At 41.0% G+C, this 16,865-nt stretch overlaps 2 protein-coding genes across 2 annotated transcripts; both read left to right on the forward strand.

Moving 5' to 3' along the window:
* Positions 1-474: 474 nt before the first annotated feature.
* On the forward strand, positions 475-9,708 carry adad2 (adenosine deaminase domain containing 2; the record flags this gene model as incomplete). Its single annotated transcript, XM_080436080.1, has 10 exons — positions 475-641; positions 1,654-1,738; positions 2,593-2,713; positions 3,589-3,714; positions 4,790-4,940; positions 5,321-5,491; positions 5,912-6,117; positions 6,687-6,921; positions 7,320-7,479; positions 9,598-9,708. 10 exons carry the CDS (start codon positions 475-477, stop codon positions 9,706-9,708), a joined length of 1,533 nt encoding a protein of 510 aa, XP_080292206.1.
* A 2,083-nt stretch (positions 9,709-11,791) lies between these two features.
* On the forward strand, positions 11,792-12,751 carry LOC308090808 (heme oxygenase 2-like; the record flags this gene model as incomplete). Its single annotated transcript, XM_080436081.1, has 1 exon — positions 11,792-12,751. One exon carries the CDS (start codon positions 11,792-11,794, stop codon positions 12,749-12,751), a length of 960 nt encoding a protein of 319 aa, XP_080292207.1.
* Between the last annotated feature and the right edge of the window lie 4,114 nt (positions 12,752-16,865).

Below are 16,865 nucleotides of genomic sequence, written 5' to 3' on the forward strand. Positions count from 1 at the left end.
TGCAATTATTTGAGATAATCGCAATTATTTTTGTATAATCATTTCTTTTTTAAAAATGTTCGTATATTTTCAAAAAAAATAAAAAAATAGTGGAAATAGCAGATCTACAAGCTCAAAACGCACTGCGACGCGACGCATTTTGAGCTTGTAGATCGGCTATTTCCACTATTAATGTCTATAATGTCCCTAGTTGATACCTCACTGGTGTTAGTGGGCGTTCAATAAAACATATTATTATTAGTATGTTACTGATCACAGCTCATCTGAGACTGATTCTAGATATTTTAATAAAATGAGTAACCACATAAAATTGAGAACAGTTTTTTTGCTCTGATAAAGAGGAAATATGGGAATATTTTCATCGTAGACATCATGTTGGGGCAATTATTATGACTCTGTAATCGCTACATTAAGTTCTCTTTCCTACAGGTACAAGGAGTTTGAAAGTGAGAGTATATGAGAATAGATCCAGATATGGCAGACCACAAGGAGCCCAAGCCACGTCCTAGAAGAGGTGCTGCCTGTTTCCAGTCTGTGTCGGACCTCAAGACCAACTCATCTAAGCTTCCTTCTGGGTTTCTGGTCCATGCTGACTTGGCAGGAGGAGATCCTTCAGATTCGGGTTGTGCCACAGGCCTGAGGTAACTACACAGCCATACATGAGGAAAAGTAGCATACAACACAACATACAGAAAAGACAATGCACAGAATCTCATGAAGTACATCCATATCTTAACACCCAATATATGAGTTACAAATGTTCGCTTTAAAAATATATATATTCAAAGATTTGCACACATTTTCATGATTTTCAAAAATAGCAGATCTACAAGCTCATAGCGCGGCACTCTGTCGCGCTATGAGCTTGTATATCTGCTATTTTTGAATAGCCGAAGAGATCTAAAATGACAGAGATGCGTCCCCGGACTGAATGGGTTAGATTATTGTGAAGTGACGATTGATTGGGTTATTGGTGTTATTTGCCATTGTGAATGCTAGGCGTGTGATTGATGGTTTGAGGGGTAAAAATGATCCATCCTGGAAGCCAAAAGTTCAGATTAAACACCCCGGCCCCCTACCCGGCAGCCACGTGTCCTTGAGCAAGGCATGAAGCATACATACGTGCTCACTCACTGTAACAGGCTGTGACCGCTTCCCTTCTTCTCTCCTTGTTGCCAGTGTTGGCCCAGAGCTGTATCCAAGACAAAAACATAGAAAGATCTGCCTCCGGTTTATTTGCAGTAGTAAGTGCCCGCCTCTTTAGGAGACCGGAAGCAGATTGGAGTCTATTAATTCCAATGGAAGAGCGAACGTGAACACAGCTTCTGAGCCATTCTTCAGCCCCATGGTCACTGTGAACTAAATATTGGACTCGATCGTCACAAGCCACACAATCTTCCCAAGATTTTCATACTAAAATGGCTTTTTTCAGAGACACAAATCAGGAGAAAATCTATTTTATTATCGACCTTTCTCTGTCCCAGCAACACACTCTTGCGGGATCTAGCACCAGTAAACATAGGAGGAGGACGTTCATGAGATTTGCTGTCAGGTGCCCACTTAGTAGGATTTGTGTACCAATTTCGCCTCTACTGGCTACAATTGGGATGGCGGATCTTCATAAATTAACCATCTTTGGCTGTGTTCCTCCAGCTGTCCAGAGCCTGTGGGAGGATTGGCCCTATCAAAAGTCTACAGCAGACCGCTCACGGATCTGGACCTGAGTGAAGACGATCAGGTAATATACAATAAAATAACAATTAGCACAATAGCCATAATCATAATTATGGATGTGAATTCTCTTTGACAAGCACTTTTGCAGACCAGGGAAACTCTTCTTGAAGAGAAAACATTAAAAGTCGGAGTGCCACAGACCTACATCTTTCTTATAATGAGTATTAATGTCATTTACCCCATTTAGTAATTCCATATTCTCTATATTTCCTGGATGTTGAGGTGCACTCACATTGGGCGCTGCACGTCATGATTATTCTTTTGAGAGACGTGATTCGATACTAAGTCAGTATGACGCGAGGTACATGATCCCTGTACAGTCAGGAAGGAGTCCAGTCTGTTACTCTTCGCCTTTTTGACAGAGAAACTTGCACCGTACAAACTTCTTCCTCCTTCTTCTTTCAACTAATTGCCATCGGTGTCGACTCACAGTGGATCATCTGTTTCCATCTGCTTCTGTTCTCTGCATCTGACCGAGTTCAGATGCAGAGAACAGAAGCAGATGGAAGCAGATGATCCGCTGTGGTGTGAAACTTGCACCTTACAATGGGAAATCAAAAATACACAGTCAAGACATCCTCACACATTATAATGCTTGAGTAATGTTGAGTCCTTAGACAACTGAAAAACTGAAAAAGTACCAAAATCGTTGTCTTCAACCATTAAACCCTAGTGTATACTTAATTGACTGGTCACCAAATCTCTTTGCCAATGTTTGCCTGTTATAACATGCCCAGGAAAGGTAGCCTGGCAGGAAAGGGACACTAGGGTTCAGGTGGTTAAGTCTTCGAATTTAAATTAAATTGTTAGATTAGATTCATGATTTAACGCAGGCTGTGTTACTTTTTCTGCTTGTAGGACTCGGACTCGGACTCTGCCACTCTCTCCATCCCTGCCCTAACGCCACCTGATCGAAGAAGCTTACTGGATGAGTATTTCCAGAACCAATCTGGCGACTTGGACAGCTCAAAGGCACAGGGTAAGGTTTTATTTAGGTTATATTGGTCATATTTTCTTTTTTTTTTAACTCTTTTATTTTTTAATTGTCAGTTGTATTTCCGTATTATATGTAGCATCATATACATGAATAATAGTTACATTGCATTAGTTATTAACCCATTAAGACCTGAGGCCGATTCTACAAATGACTTCTAAACCAGTTGTTCTTTCAGGATTTTTCAAAAATAGCAGATATAGAAGCTCGCAGCGTCGCACTAAGTGACGCGCCGTAATATTACAGGTTAAACATTAGAAATGAAGTAACTGTGGCTGAACATAATTTAAAATTAAAATAAAAAGGAAGAAACGGGTTCGGATTGGGGTGGGGGTCTGCGATGTTCTGAGGGAAGAACATGTCTGGACACACACACACACACACACACACACACACACACACACACACACACACACACACACACACACACACACGCAAAGATTTTGTGCATTTATAGATGCATAAATAGATTGTGGTAACTAGCTAGCAAGCTTAGCTTACCTTCAGATACAGGCTTGATACATTAGATGTTTTTGTGTCTTCTGTGGTTTTCTCTGGTGCTATTTTTGATGGTACCATAACTTATGTTACATATAGAAGATAGCTCCGTAGTGCATACTGTATATACATTTATGGGTAAATGATGTATCCTTACATAGTAAAATCCTCAGTGTTCATTTAACTAAGGATATTACTGTGTATACAGTAGTAGCCTATACTCAAAGTTCTGTACTCGGGATTGGTGTCGGGATTTTAAAAGTGGTATTTTTTGCAGCCATAGCTAATGCTTCTGTCTGGAGAAGTGCAAGTTATCACCATCCCCAGTTGTATGTCCCTGTTTTTTACATTTGTATCTCCAGTATGGCAAACCAACCACAAGTATCACATGGCAGCATTGAGCGGTCAGAAGTTTGACAGCCTGTTGAAGATGTGTCCTGAACTGAACTACTATAAGAGCTCCATGGCAGCATTTGTCTTGGAGACAGGTGAGGTCTTACAGTTGAAATATTATATACACAACTATACTTTTAAAATGGTATATTGTGGCGTGATTGTGCACGCACGTTTTTTGCCAATCACATTCTTCTCTAGATGACAACGATGTTCCTTTGGCACTGAGTTTAGCTACTTACCTATTAGCTACCTCATCAAAATAAGATGATTGATCCTATATTAAAATTGGCTTAACGGGCGGCGGGCGGGATGTCCTCTGACGTCACGCTCATGTCGGAAACAAATCAGTTGTGTGAGGACTGCGGATGAAAATTAGCATCTTTGCTAAATCCGGTGTATTTACGTTCATGTGACGTTCATCAATATGCTCTGTCCTGTCTAAATAAACAAATAAAAAAAATTAAAAAAAGTCAGCTCCATATGGGCACAAAAGGCGGCATGCCCATATATGGACATATACTGATGACATCCGGGATCTCCATATATGGGCATAAAAGGGACATGGATGGACAGATACAGAGATCTCCATATATGGGCATAAAATGGACTTGTAGAAAGTAGAAACTTGCAGACAAACCCTGTTCTAGGCAGCTTGGCCCTCCACCACGGCTTGATCTTAACCCTTGACTTAATCAACTCAAATTTGTATTTCTGAACTGTTTCTGATGGAGTATCATGTTGTAGGTAAATTGGAAACCCAGGACTATGAAAAGTGTGCTCAAAACATATAGAGGTGTGTTCCTATTCTGGAAGAGGTTTGTGCCTGTCAAAGCCAGACAGAGATTCATACTTGTCTGGCACTTTGTAGAGGTGTTTACCTCTTTTATTTATGTTTTTAATCTGCCATTTAATACGCCATGCATCTACATGAAGATTGGTAAGGTCACTTGTGCTGGATTTCATTGTTGGAGCCAAGACTTTTTGAGTGAAATTGATGTGGACTTCATTTACAACATTTAGCTCAGTGAGTTCTTCTGAGCCATTTTTCTAAGACAGAGAGTTTGACTGGAGACTGGTGAAGATGATGTGAAAGGAAATCTTATGAATTTACAAGACCTAAAAAAAGCAGCTCAACAAACAACATTTTGTCATTTATTTCCTCCACAGAAGTGCTTGACTCCTCAGGTTGTCCTCGTGAGTATTATGAGGTGGTGGCAGTGGGAGCTGGCCAGTCCAGCTGCAGCGACTTGCTCTCCTACAACGGATCCATGGTTCATGACGGCCATGCCATGATCATTGCCAAACGTGCTCTGCAGAGGTACTACCAACAAATAGAGTTGCTCCAATTATATACATTCTAAGAGACAATATATATCCTTATTTTTTTCCACTGGTAATCGTGATTGACTACTGATATTGACTCTCCGCCTACTGATATGTATGGTGACGTCTGTTGCTCTATGTATTCTCTAGCATGAGGAAAACTTAAATTGCCATTAAGCATGTTATGCTAACCAACGGAGCAAGGATCGAACTCTCTTCTTGCCATACTCATGGCTGTCTTTTGTCAATGGTGGTTCAGTTCACAGAATGACATAGCTGAAGATTTTGTATATCTACAAGAGGTTGTATTTGTACCTGTATTTTATATATAAATTACTTTAACTCACTTTAGCACGGTTGTCCACTTGTGTTCAGATTCTTGTACAAGCAGCTTCTACTGTTCTACGGTTCTGATCCAAAGGCCAAGGACTCGTGCATCTTGGAAAGCAGCATTGATGGCCACCGTCTGCAGCTGAAACCCAAGATCCATCTGCATCTCTACTCCAATCAGACCCCAGACGGAGCTGCAAAGAACTTCTACTTCAGGTATGCATGTTAATTTCTTTCTTTTATCATACAGTATGTTGCTTGACAATAGGTATATTAGGTATAATATATATATTTGGCTAAATTCCTAACATAGGACTACCAGCCAGTCCAAATGGACCCTTACGGGTGATGGGTCTGTAACATATAGTATGGACCCTTTATGGTTCCGTTTGGTTCCATTTGTACCCTCTGAATTTCAACGATCCCCCAGTTTGATATGCATTAGGCCACGGACCCCCATTTTATACAATTTTGTTCTCCCTCTATTCTCCCTCTTCGCAACCAAATGGGTCCATTTAGTTCCCTTTATACACTCTCAGAGTTACAGACCCGTAAGGTCGTCCATTTGGACCACTGGTGGTCCCCAGACCCGACGTTGAGAAACGGTGACATAAGATCGTGTTGTATGTGCTGCAGGTGCTCGGTCAACAAATCGATGAAGCTGTACTACCACACCCAGGACCTCCTGGTCCCTGCAGAACACCTGGAACCCAGTGTGTGGGGGGCCAAGGTGTGTTGCATGACTGCTAGTGACAAGCTGTGCCGCTGGGCTGTCACCGGGCTCCAGGGGGCACTGCTGAGTCACTTCCTCCAGCCACTCTACATCACCAGCTTGGTGCTAGGTAAAGAACTGCAACTAGGGGTGCAACACTTAATGAAAGTAATCAATTTTATAGTAAAAACCCCCCAAATGGAACCAAATGGTTCCAAATGGTTCCAAATGGAACCAAATGGTTCCATTTGGTTCCATTTCTACAATCTCAGAGTTAACACACCCATAAGGGTTAATTTGGAACCCCCTTAGGGAACCATGAGTGTTTCCAGTGAGCCAACATGCACAATATCAGCACCCTGACTCTGGTTGACCATTCTGACCAGAATGGTCTAACAGAGTCTTAATTAGTATAATTGTTTAGACCTGTGAAGGAAGTAAGGAAGAGGCCCAATTTCTTCCCAATATGGCTGCTGTACATAGAGTATTGATTATCTCAATTAACTGTTGCAGCACCCCTAATTCAGATAAAGATATGCCTGCCTACGTACTGTAGGCAGGTTCACAACATGCACAAACTCTGCTTGCAGTGAAAATCCATCAGAATTTACAGGGCGCCACTTTCGTGCAGACTTTCGTGACGATGTCAGTGTTAACATCATGGAATTCTCTTTGACTTTCACTCTGATGTTGGCACAGGTCTTGACGGCCACTCCGCTGAGGACATGTCTAACATCATCAACAAGCGCTTGGGGGATGACTGGGACCGTCTGCTGGACACGCCCTACAGGAAGCAGAGTTACCACTTCCTGAGCGTCGACCAGATAAATCCCGCCCTCCAACCCTGCTGCCCTGACAAACTCTGCATCAACTGGTGTCTGGGAGATCAGGACATTGAAGTTGTGGACAGCAGGACAGGCAGCATTGCAGACTGGTAAGGTCCATTATACTAGTGGTTCTAAAACATTTTCTTGTCAAGCACTCCCAAAATATGTATTTGGCCAGTAACCCCCCATAAGAGAAGATTTGTCAACATTTGTCAATGCACAAAGGATCACAATGGTTAGTGAGCCCGCATAGGACTCCGGAGGTCCCAGGTACGATTCCAGCCCTCAGCAATGTGTCGAAGTGTCCCTGAGCAAGACACCTAACCCCCAACCCCCCTTCCGCGTTCCCTTGTGGGAAGCACTCCCCCCATGGTATTTGATAGGTATCCAAAAAAAAGTTACAGCATTTGTGCACCGCTATCGTACTCACAGACTTTCTACATAGGAGACCAGCCAAAACTGGTCTGTCGAAAATCACTTCTTGCAATGCTTTTCTCATCCTCAGCTCCCCATACGTGAGTGGGCCTGGCCTCTCCAGCAGACTTTGCAAGAGAGCGATGTACAGCTACTTCTGCAAAGTTACAGAGCTGGATCACCCAGCTCTGGGTTACAGCTACCTGCTGTCGGCCACCGGACCAGAGCTTCCTACTTATCACAATGCCAAGGTTTGTTTAACTGATGCTCAAACATAATTCTGTATACTCAAAATAATTGCTGCTATACACATGTTCACAAATGTACCCTTCAAGGAGAACAATGTTCATAAAAAAATATATTTTGGTGGCTATAGACTAGACACGTTTCATGTGATGTCACAACTTAAAGGAGAATTTTGGACTAAAGTTTTCTTACCTTTTCCATGACGTTATGATATCTTAGGATGAATGGTACAGTAGAATTTTTTTAAAATTAGTCCAAAATTCTCCTTTAAGTCGCAATTTTACAAAGAGTAAGTAAAAGATTGTGAATTTCTGTGCTTGTTTTAACTGAGGAAAGCCAAATAGCGAAAGGTTGTCATGTCATTGATGTCTATAAGTTGGCACCATAGACTGTAAAAAAGAATGAGCAAAGTGACAGACCCCTTTTGAAGCCTGTTTTTCAGCGATTTCAAATCTGGTCCGAAATGCTACCGGAAACGACTGCAATTGGCTGCAACCGCACCGAGGGCGGGTCATCACTCGGTAGAACCAGTGAAAGCCATAGAAACATACCCTACTTAATCATTAATTTTTAAATTAATGGGACCATAATTTGCTAAACACATATCATGATGATTTTAAAAAGTCTAGCAATTGAAAACAAAGTGTTTATGAAAAGGTTTACTAAAGTAATAAAATCAAGTGTAAAGTTCGCCCCAAAACCTTCAATACCAGCGGAGATTCCTTGCCGACTGGTTGGCACATGGCAGCCGTGGTCTGTTGCTGCACACCGTTTTATTTTATTTTTTATGTTGGTTCAATTTGATGTTTACCATCTCATCCCTCATGAAAGTAATTCTAATTGCGTTGCAAAGAACAGAGTACAACCTTCATATTTGTCATACATTTTCCTCACCCTTTACCTTTAATGCTCATTGCAGTCAAGCCAGGCCAGGCGATTAAACAGCGGCACAGAGGGAAGTGATCTAGGGCCTTGGTTTGCCCTCGACAGATGCCTCTACAGCCTCTACCGTCAATATTACCGTCAATATTCCTCTCAAATATTGACTCGCACACATACGTGGCTGTCAGCAAACAGCAGAGGTCCTGTGTGCACTAGGGTTGGGCAATGGTGTCTATCTTCAGATCATTTAATTTGCACTGACTGAGATTATCAATACACGATTCCCTTGCGGGGGATCCGGCTGCTAGAGAAATGCTGGCCTATAATAAATAAAGTCACCATGGCTACTGTTGGCAGAGGTCCGCTCTAGCCATTCGTTAAATGGCTTAACTGTTGCAGCTAAGAACCTTTTACCCACAGGTGTGTAAGCAGGTCAACACTTTGGCTCGCGGTACTACAGTCAGTTTTTGTGCCTTTTATTTAGACCTGTCTTCCTTTATAAAGGTTTTAAATTAATATCAAGTGATGAAGCAATCTCCCAACTCAACACTGTTTGCAATTCGCATATTCCGTACACTGGAAGGTCCCATTATTTTCAGTCGTTTTTATGACCTTGAACAAGATGCCCAACCTTGTGGCAAGCAGAGGGAACCTTTTCGCATTGGTCCTTTGCAGCGGTCCTTTTTCACTTCACAAAGTAGAAAATATTAAACATTTTGGCCAGTCTATGTTGCGAAGATTAATGTAATGTTTTTCTGACATGCCCTCGCAAAATGCGACTGACGTCATCATCGGCATGACATCAGAGATGCACAAGGAAGCCATACCTTTATTAGGCTCGTTCTTGTTTTATTTACCTTTTTAAATGTGGGTTTATCTTAAAATTCTCTTCTTCTCCGGCTAATATTCATATCCCAATGAAGAAGTTATGGGCGTTTGAACTTTGTTTGCATACCATCTTTTCCTGGGGCTTTTTTGGGTATTTTTGTGTTTAGGGCTGCAACTATCGATTATTGTCTTAGCGATTATTCTATCGATTCTATTCGATTAATCGAATAATAGAAAATAGCATATTTACAAGCTCCCAGACGCGTTGGAAGCCTGTAGATCTGCTATTTTCCCTATATTTGAATTTCTTTGATATAATATACAATTAGTGTTTATCTTTTTAGAATTGATTAAATCGGTTAGTTTGATTAACGGTTGCACCATCTTGACTGTGTTGCATTCCTTTATTGCAGATGGCAGCCGTGCATTACCAGAAAGTCAAGGGTCTGATCAAGAGCCACTTCCTGACCAACAACGCAGGTCCCTGGAACTCCAAGTACCTGGTGGACTGCTTCAGCACCTGAACCTCCGTAAATGACAGCGCTTTTAGTTCACTGACAGTTTTACTTTTGACTTGTTAAATTCACTAGCAACAAAACCACATAGATAGGCCTAAGTTTCATTATTGTCAATACAGTTTTGTGTACTTTCACTAGCAACAAAACCACTTAGGCATCGTTTAGATGACAACGGTCTCTAGAGAAAACGGCAAAATAAAATATCAGATATGCCCAGACGGCAACAGCGGTATCGGGGGTTGAAAACGCAATAAAGTGAAACTTACACTCTTCCAGTGGAAATCTTTGAAAAGTCGCGATACACCGCATTGTGAGCTTGTAGATCTGCTATTTTCAAAAAAGAAAAAAAGAATCTTGAGAAAAAAAAAAGAGAACATTTTTGAACATTTGTGAAACATTTTAACAGCCCAAATCTTGTATGGGGCTCCCTGGCACAAAATTTTTCAGATGGGGGGGGGGGGGGGGGGGAGTTGTTGTACACACACATTGCATGCACACTGTAGCGTTTTCAATCACTGTTGCATCTCCGTGTAAACTTAGAATAAAAAGTGAGAATGCAACGGCACTTTGCCGCTTTCTCTAGAGACCGTTGTCGTCTAAACGTGGCCTTTGAGTAGGCCTGTGTTTCATTTTTGAAAGTTTTTTTGTTTTACTCTTGACTTGTTAAATTTACTACCAACAGAACCACTTAGATAGGCCTAAGTTTCATTATTGTAAATACGGTTTTGTGTAAGTCCACTAGCTACAAAACCACTTGGATAGGCCTACGTTTCATTATTGTCAATACAGTTTTATATACGTTCACTAGCAACTAAATCAATTAGAGTAGGCCTGTGTTTCATTTTTGACAGTAGTTTGAGTTTGTGTAGAACTTTGCAAAGCAAGAAAAATGTGATTCTACACTGATGGATCATAGAGAATCTTTCATGAGCTGCAACTAGAATGCGGGATGCTTCAGCACCTGAACATCCGTAAATGACAGCACTTTTAGTTCACTGACCGTTTTACTTTTGACTTGTTGAATTCACTACCAGCAGAACTACTTAGGCCTACGTTTCATTATTGTCAATACAGCTTTGTGTACGTTCACTAGCAACAAAACCACTTGGATAGGCCTAAGTTTCATCATTGTCAGTACAGTTTGTGTACGTTCACTAGCAACAAAATCACTTAAAGTATGCCTGTGTTCCATCTTTTTCCATTTTTGACAGAAGTTTGTGTTTGGAGTTTGTGTAGAACTTTGCAAAGCAATAAATGTGATTCTACACTGATGGATCATGGAGAATCTTTCATGAGCTGCAACTAGAATCGACACACACCATTTTGCACAACAAAACCGGGATCGCATCTGTGTCATTTTAGATAGATTTCTTTGGCTAAAAAGAGATCTAAAACTAGAAAATGTGCTCCTCGGAGCTGTTCCTGATTAATCCTTCTTACCTATTTATATTACATATTGTGATGTCACGTGAAGCTTGACCAATGTTAGCTGTGAGCGGACGGACACACACACGGACGGACAGAGGGTAAAACATACTCTCCACCATGCCTTCGGCCTGGCGGAGACAATGACACAGATGCGTTTCTGATCTGAAAGGGATATCAATCTATCTTTTCCAAAAGGTTTTTAATTTTATTATAATATAATAATAGGGACTTCAATGGCACTAGGATCGGGCCGAAATCCTGAGAAATCCTGCCCAAATATGCTGTCATACATCACAGATACATCCATATCTGTGTGTGTATGACACAAACACAGACATAACTGTGTTAGTGATTGATCACAATCATATCCAAATTGGAATCGCATGTGAGGGGCCTGTATATCCTATTTCTTTTTTTAATCGTGAAACTTTTCTGTGGGTCTTAAAGGGATATGTAACATGGGTTTGACCACGCCGTTCAGATATGTATAGATTTCCAATACGAAAACTTGGGCTGCTGTTATGACTGACATGGAACTCCATATTTGGGCATTGGCAGACATCATAGTGACATCAGAGCTATCCTTCACCCATAGATAACTAAATGACTTTGGTCTTATGTGAAGACGAACATCATAGAGGAGTCGAGTGATGGGAAAACAATGTCGACAAAAAGAAAAACACTGAGGGAAGGGCCAGGGCCAGTGTATGGAGCAATAGAAGCCAAACTCAACCTGTCTGAGCTACTGGCGGCGGGGACCGCAGAGGTTCAGGAACAGGCTGCGAACAGCCAGTTTCTCAAAGACTTCCTGAGGGGACGAATCCACAAAGAGCTGTTCAAGCTCGGCGTGGTGGCGCTCTACTACATTTACGCTGCCCTGGAGAACGAGATCGAAAGGAACAGAAACCACCACCAGTTTGCGCCTCTCTATTTCCCCATAGAGCTGCATCGCCACGAGGCCCTGGGCCGCGACCTGGACTACTTCTATGGCCCAGGCTGGCAGAGTCGGATGGGTTGCTCCCCCGCCACTAAGCAGTACGTGGACCGCATCCACCAGGTGGGCCGTAAGAATGCAGTGCTGCTGGTGGCCCACGCCTACACCTGCTACATGGGAGGCCTGTGCGGGGGCCAGTTGCTATCCGGGGGCCGGGTGCTAAGAAATGTGGCCCACTTGAACTTGAATATCCCCTCCACCGGAGAGGGCTTAGAATTTTATCAGTTTAGCGCTATTGAGAGCGTCTCGGTTTTCAAGCAGCTCTATCGCAGCCGGATGAATGAGCTGGTCCTGGACTCGGGGAGCAGGCAGAGAGTGGTGGCCGAGGCGGTCCAGGCCTACCGGTTCAACATGGAGGTGTTGAGGGAGTTAGAGGAGTTTGGAATGACCATGGTGGAGGAGGTGGAGGAGGAGGAGGAGGAGGAGGAGGAGGAGGAGGTTGTAGATGCTGGCCCGCCCGTCCATGAAGCCATAGATGTTAACATCAGCAAATTCCCCTTCTACATGCTGCTGACAATTATAGTTGGAACAGCGTGTGTCTGTCAGCTAGTCATGGACGGTTCAGACGTCCTGTTCACTGCTTGTATTACTACGTTGGTTGGATTGGCTGCATGGTACCTCATGTGATCTAGCTAGCCCTCAGTTTCTGTGCTGCTGGCTTGGGGGGTACAAGGAGGAAAACCAAAAGAGGAAATTAGATGCTGGGGGTTCATTTATATTTGTGAAGGGCAGACGGCTGTGTTCAAAAGTAATGATGTTTATTCAACCTTTGTGGTTTTGTTGTGAAGTGGCAAGAGTTGTCATTGTTCTCTACACCTAGAATGTAGTTTAAAGCATCTCTGCTTGACAGTATAGTTACTGTATTTACTTAGTTAATATTATTTTAACTAATACACCCAGTAGTCATCTACTTACATTTGGTAATAGTATTAGACTGGTTGGAATCATCAGCAGTTAAGGAGTGATATCCCTGAGAGTGAGAACAGTTCACATCAGGTAACACTGATGGCAGCAGCTACCTGTCATCAGTGTTACCTGATGTGAACTGTTCTCACTCATACAAACCCAGAAGCAGGGCTTGGATCCATGTCTGATAGACATAGCAGCAATATACTGTCAGTCATATCAGGTGTCCTATGTGACTAGTATTGCTTTGCAATATGTCTGAACCAAACAAAGCATTTTTTCCACATCAGCGCTTATGCAGTACTGTTGATTCCCCCCATCATTATTATTTGTTTAATTTCTTTTGGACATCTTGACTGAGGCTGATTACCAAAGGATGCCACCCTGAAGGACCACAGATGTGATTCATGTCTCCATAACCACATGTGGAGCTTTCCTTTATTACCAATGCTTGATTAGACTAAAAGAGAGTTGTAGTGTGATTTGTTTTTGGGACCCAGAGTTTAAAGAGTATTAAATTGCCACATACAGTACATTGCCTTGCAGATGTATTCTGATGTTTCCTAAATTCCTATAATAATGTCTCATTTGCAGAAATGGCACATTATGCATATCGTTTTGGTTTTTTCTTTTCTCAACTTTTTCAGGCCTGAAAACCTCGAAATCCATATTTCCAAGGATAGAATAATATGGTATGGTAAATGTCAAACTAATTGGAAAAAGAAAAAGCCTATCTCTCTCTCAGGTTGCTACAGTACTGTGCAATTTCCATCACAAGCAGGGATGTGCAATGCCAAATCCTACTAGGTCATGTCATTTAGTCATTTCCACCACACAAATTGTAATTTCCACTGCAACCCACTCTCTAGTTTAAAAGTCATACAGTGTAACTTTATCAATTAAACAAAAGTATTTTTTGGTATATTACAATGATATATTTTTCACAATAACCATTCCACATAAATGTGTTATTTGACAACTTCTCCAAACAATATTTTAGTTGTGAGTAGTAGCGATGTAACGATGCATCGCAAGTCTGTAAAACAATGCGTGACAATTTAAATTGGTGAATTAAAAAAATGTTTTTTACAAATTATCACGTTGTGATTAATTGTGCTAAAATTGTTCTACATGTTTTTTCTCAAAACATATTTCAGAGTTTCAATGTTTTAATTGTCACATCCACTTACAGCACACTGGCAACATTGAAGGCAGTGAAATTCTTATACTCAATATTGTGACAACACTGTTCTATTTAATGTTATTAAGTCTTATTACATGGCTTGGTTAAATGATTGGTCAATCACTGAATTCAGCGGTGTGTTATTTCTGTATAATGACCGATGAGCTCAATAACAGACCCTGTCTAATCAAAGACTCAGAGTACCTGGCGGCGCTGCTTGATTTTGATGCTTGTGTCCAACATGGCAGACATGTAAACAAACACACAATGTAATTTACAGTTTGAAAACATTTGAAGTGAGAAATAGACAACGCAGTAACCAAAATACTTCCTGTTGTTTTCCGAGGCGACCGTGTTGCACTGGACGGACTGCCGCACCTGGCATAAAGTAATGGAATACTTTCATTATCGTAAGCAACGAAATATTTTGTTTTGTTACTTTTGGGTCAATTTAATGTATTTATTAAGTAGCCATGTAATAAGCGATTGACCGCAAGTCGGTCATTGTTTAGAATTAATTAGATTAGATTTTAGATTGAAATCACCCTGTCTGGGTTTATTTCTCAACAATGACCGGCTCGGTTATCGTAAGCAACGAAATATTTAGTTTTGTTACTTTTGGGTCAATTTAATGTATTTATTAAGTAGCCATGTAATAAGCGATTGACCGCAAGCCGGTCATTGTTTAGAATTAATTAGATTAGATTTTAGATTTAAATCACCCTGTCTGGGTTTATTTCTCAACAATGACCGGCTCGCCGTCAATTTACTACATACTGTGTGTGTGTGTGTTTTGTTTGAACCTTCTGCTCACAGTTTAATGGTAGCATATAGGCTGATGTGTGGGAGGCAACATTATGCTTATGTGACACTGTTCTCTCTCACACACACACACACACACACACGCACACGCACTGGTACAAACTGTTTAAAGGTCCACTCCAGAGGCAGCTTTGCTGTTGCTATCATTTGATACATTAGTGGAAGTATTATTGAGGTTTCTGCTGGATTTTTTGTGTGCTGCTGTGGCGAGAGAGTGGACCAGGTGATTGTTCATTCCAGGCAAGTAAAACTTGATTTGTTTAATGTTTTGATGAAACTAGAATGTTAACCAATGCCATACTTCAGTAGATACGATTGCACATGGAATTGTCATGACAATTTGTTTTGCAATGCATGAACATTCTGATCAAAATCCATATTTTTATTTTCTTCCAGATTTTGTGATGGGGTTTCTTCAGAGTCTCTTGAATGCCATTAGCCTTCTGTCTTTTCTGAATGAGCTCTCCTCTCCTGTAGACTCTGGTAAGAGTATGCATTCATTCATTCATTCTATCTATCCGTACATTTGTCTGTTTGTATAAATTAGCATCACAGAATGTTCAAACTGGTCCAGATGAGTATTGAAAAGACATAAAAGGTGACTATGAGGGATATGTAATTACCAGCACAGAAAGGTTAACAGGTTCTTTTTCCTCTTTCTCATGTCAATACAGTAGGCAGTAAAGCTATTGTCATGTGGTCACATTTTCATTGCTGACACAAACCGCTAAAAGATGATGAAATAAAACAATGCACTCAACGCTTATGAATGTAGTGAGTGCAGACTCAAAAACATGCAGATAAACAATAGTGTTTTTCTTTTTAGAAGATTCTGACAAAGAAATGACCCCAAAATGTGCTAGTCTCTGACTACTGGCAAAAGGTTATGTTTGATTGTGAGTGCAAAGTATTGTTTGCAACAGATTCTAATTGCAATTTGATGAACTTAATCACACATGATTCATTATGTTAAATAAACACCACACACTGCATCTAAATAAGATATAAATGACATGTATAAATACAGTATATCAAGCACTGAATATCAATCAAGCTTATCAATAAAGTGGCAGCTATTGATGTGTTCTCAGCAAACATGTGAAATCACTGATGGTATTGACATCAAACAGCAGTGTAGCATGCTATCTGAGCTCATTAGCTTAGTAAATATTGATATCAGTCTACAAAGCAGTGACTGCTTTTAGTGCCCTATCTTCCCGGCTGAAGAGGTTACAGTGCACTAGTGTGCTCCTGTTCTTTAAAAAAAAAACATTAATTTGGATTTGTGTAGCAAGCAAATATAAAACTTTGAACACCTTGATCAAAATGGTATCCACGTTTCTGTCTCTCAATGCTACCTTTACTATATCTGCTCACTATTAGTCAGGGGATATTAAAAAAATCTTGGAATAAATTCCTTACCAAAAAAAATCTTCACCAATGTGTTTGTAAAGGTGTCTAGTAACACATCTCACAAAGACTGAAATGCAGTTTCCCTAGGAGAATTTGTGACAGCTCCTGAAAGTTGGGGTACCCACCATAACCTTATGCGGGGGGAAAAAAACCCAACATTTTATTCTGTTTTAAGTAGTATGTGAGGGGTCAAACTAGGGTGTTTTTATGATTCTGAATCCATTGCAAGCATTTGTTTTGCACCAAAACCACTCCTTGGGCTAAAAACGGCCATAGCCATCCTTTTCCAGGTATACTTTTTGTGTAAAAAGCCCATTGAGATTGGGCCGTTTTTAGCCCAAGGAGTGGTTTTGGTGCAAAACAAATGCTTGCAATGGATTCAGAATCATAAAAACACCCTAGTTTGACCACTCACAT

The sequence above is a fragment of the Gymnoscopelus braueri genome (genome assembly GCF_963280865.1).
Source record: "Gymnoscopelus braueri genome assembly, chromosome: 8".
Taxonomy (NCBI): domain Eukaryota; kingdom Metazoa; phylum Chordata; class Actinopteri; order Myctophiformes; family Myctophidae; genus Gymnoscopelus; species Gymnoscopelus braueri.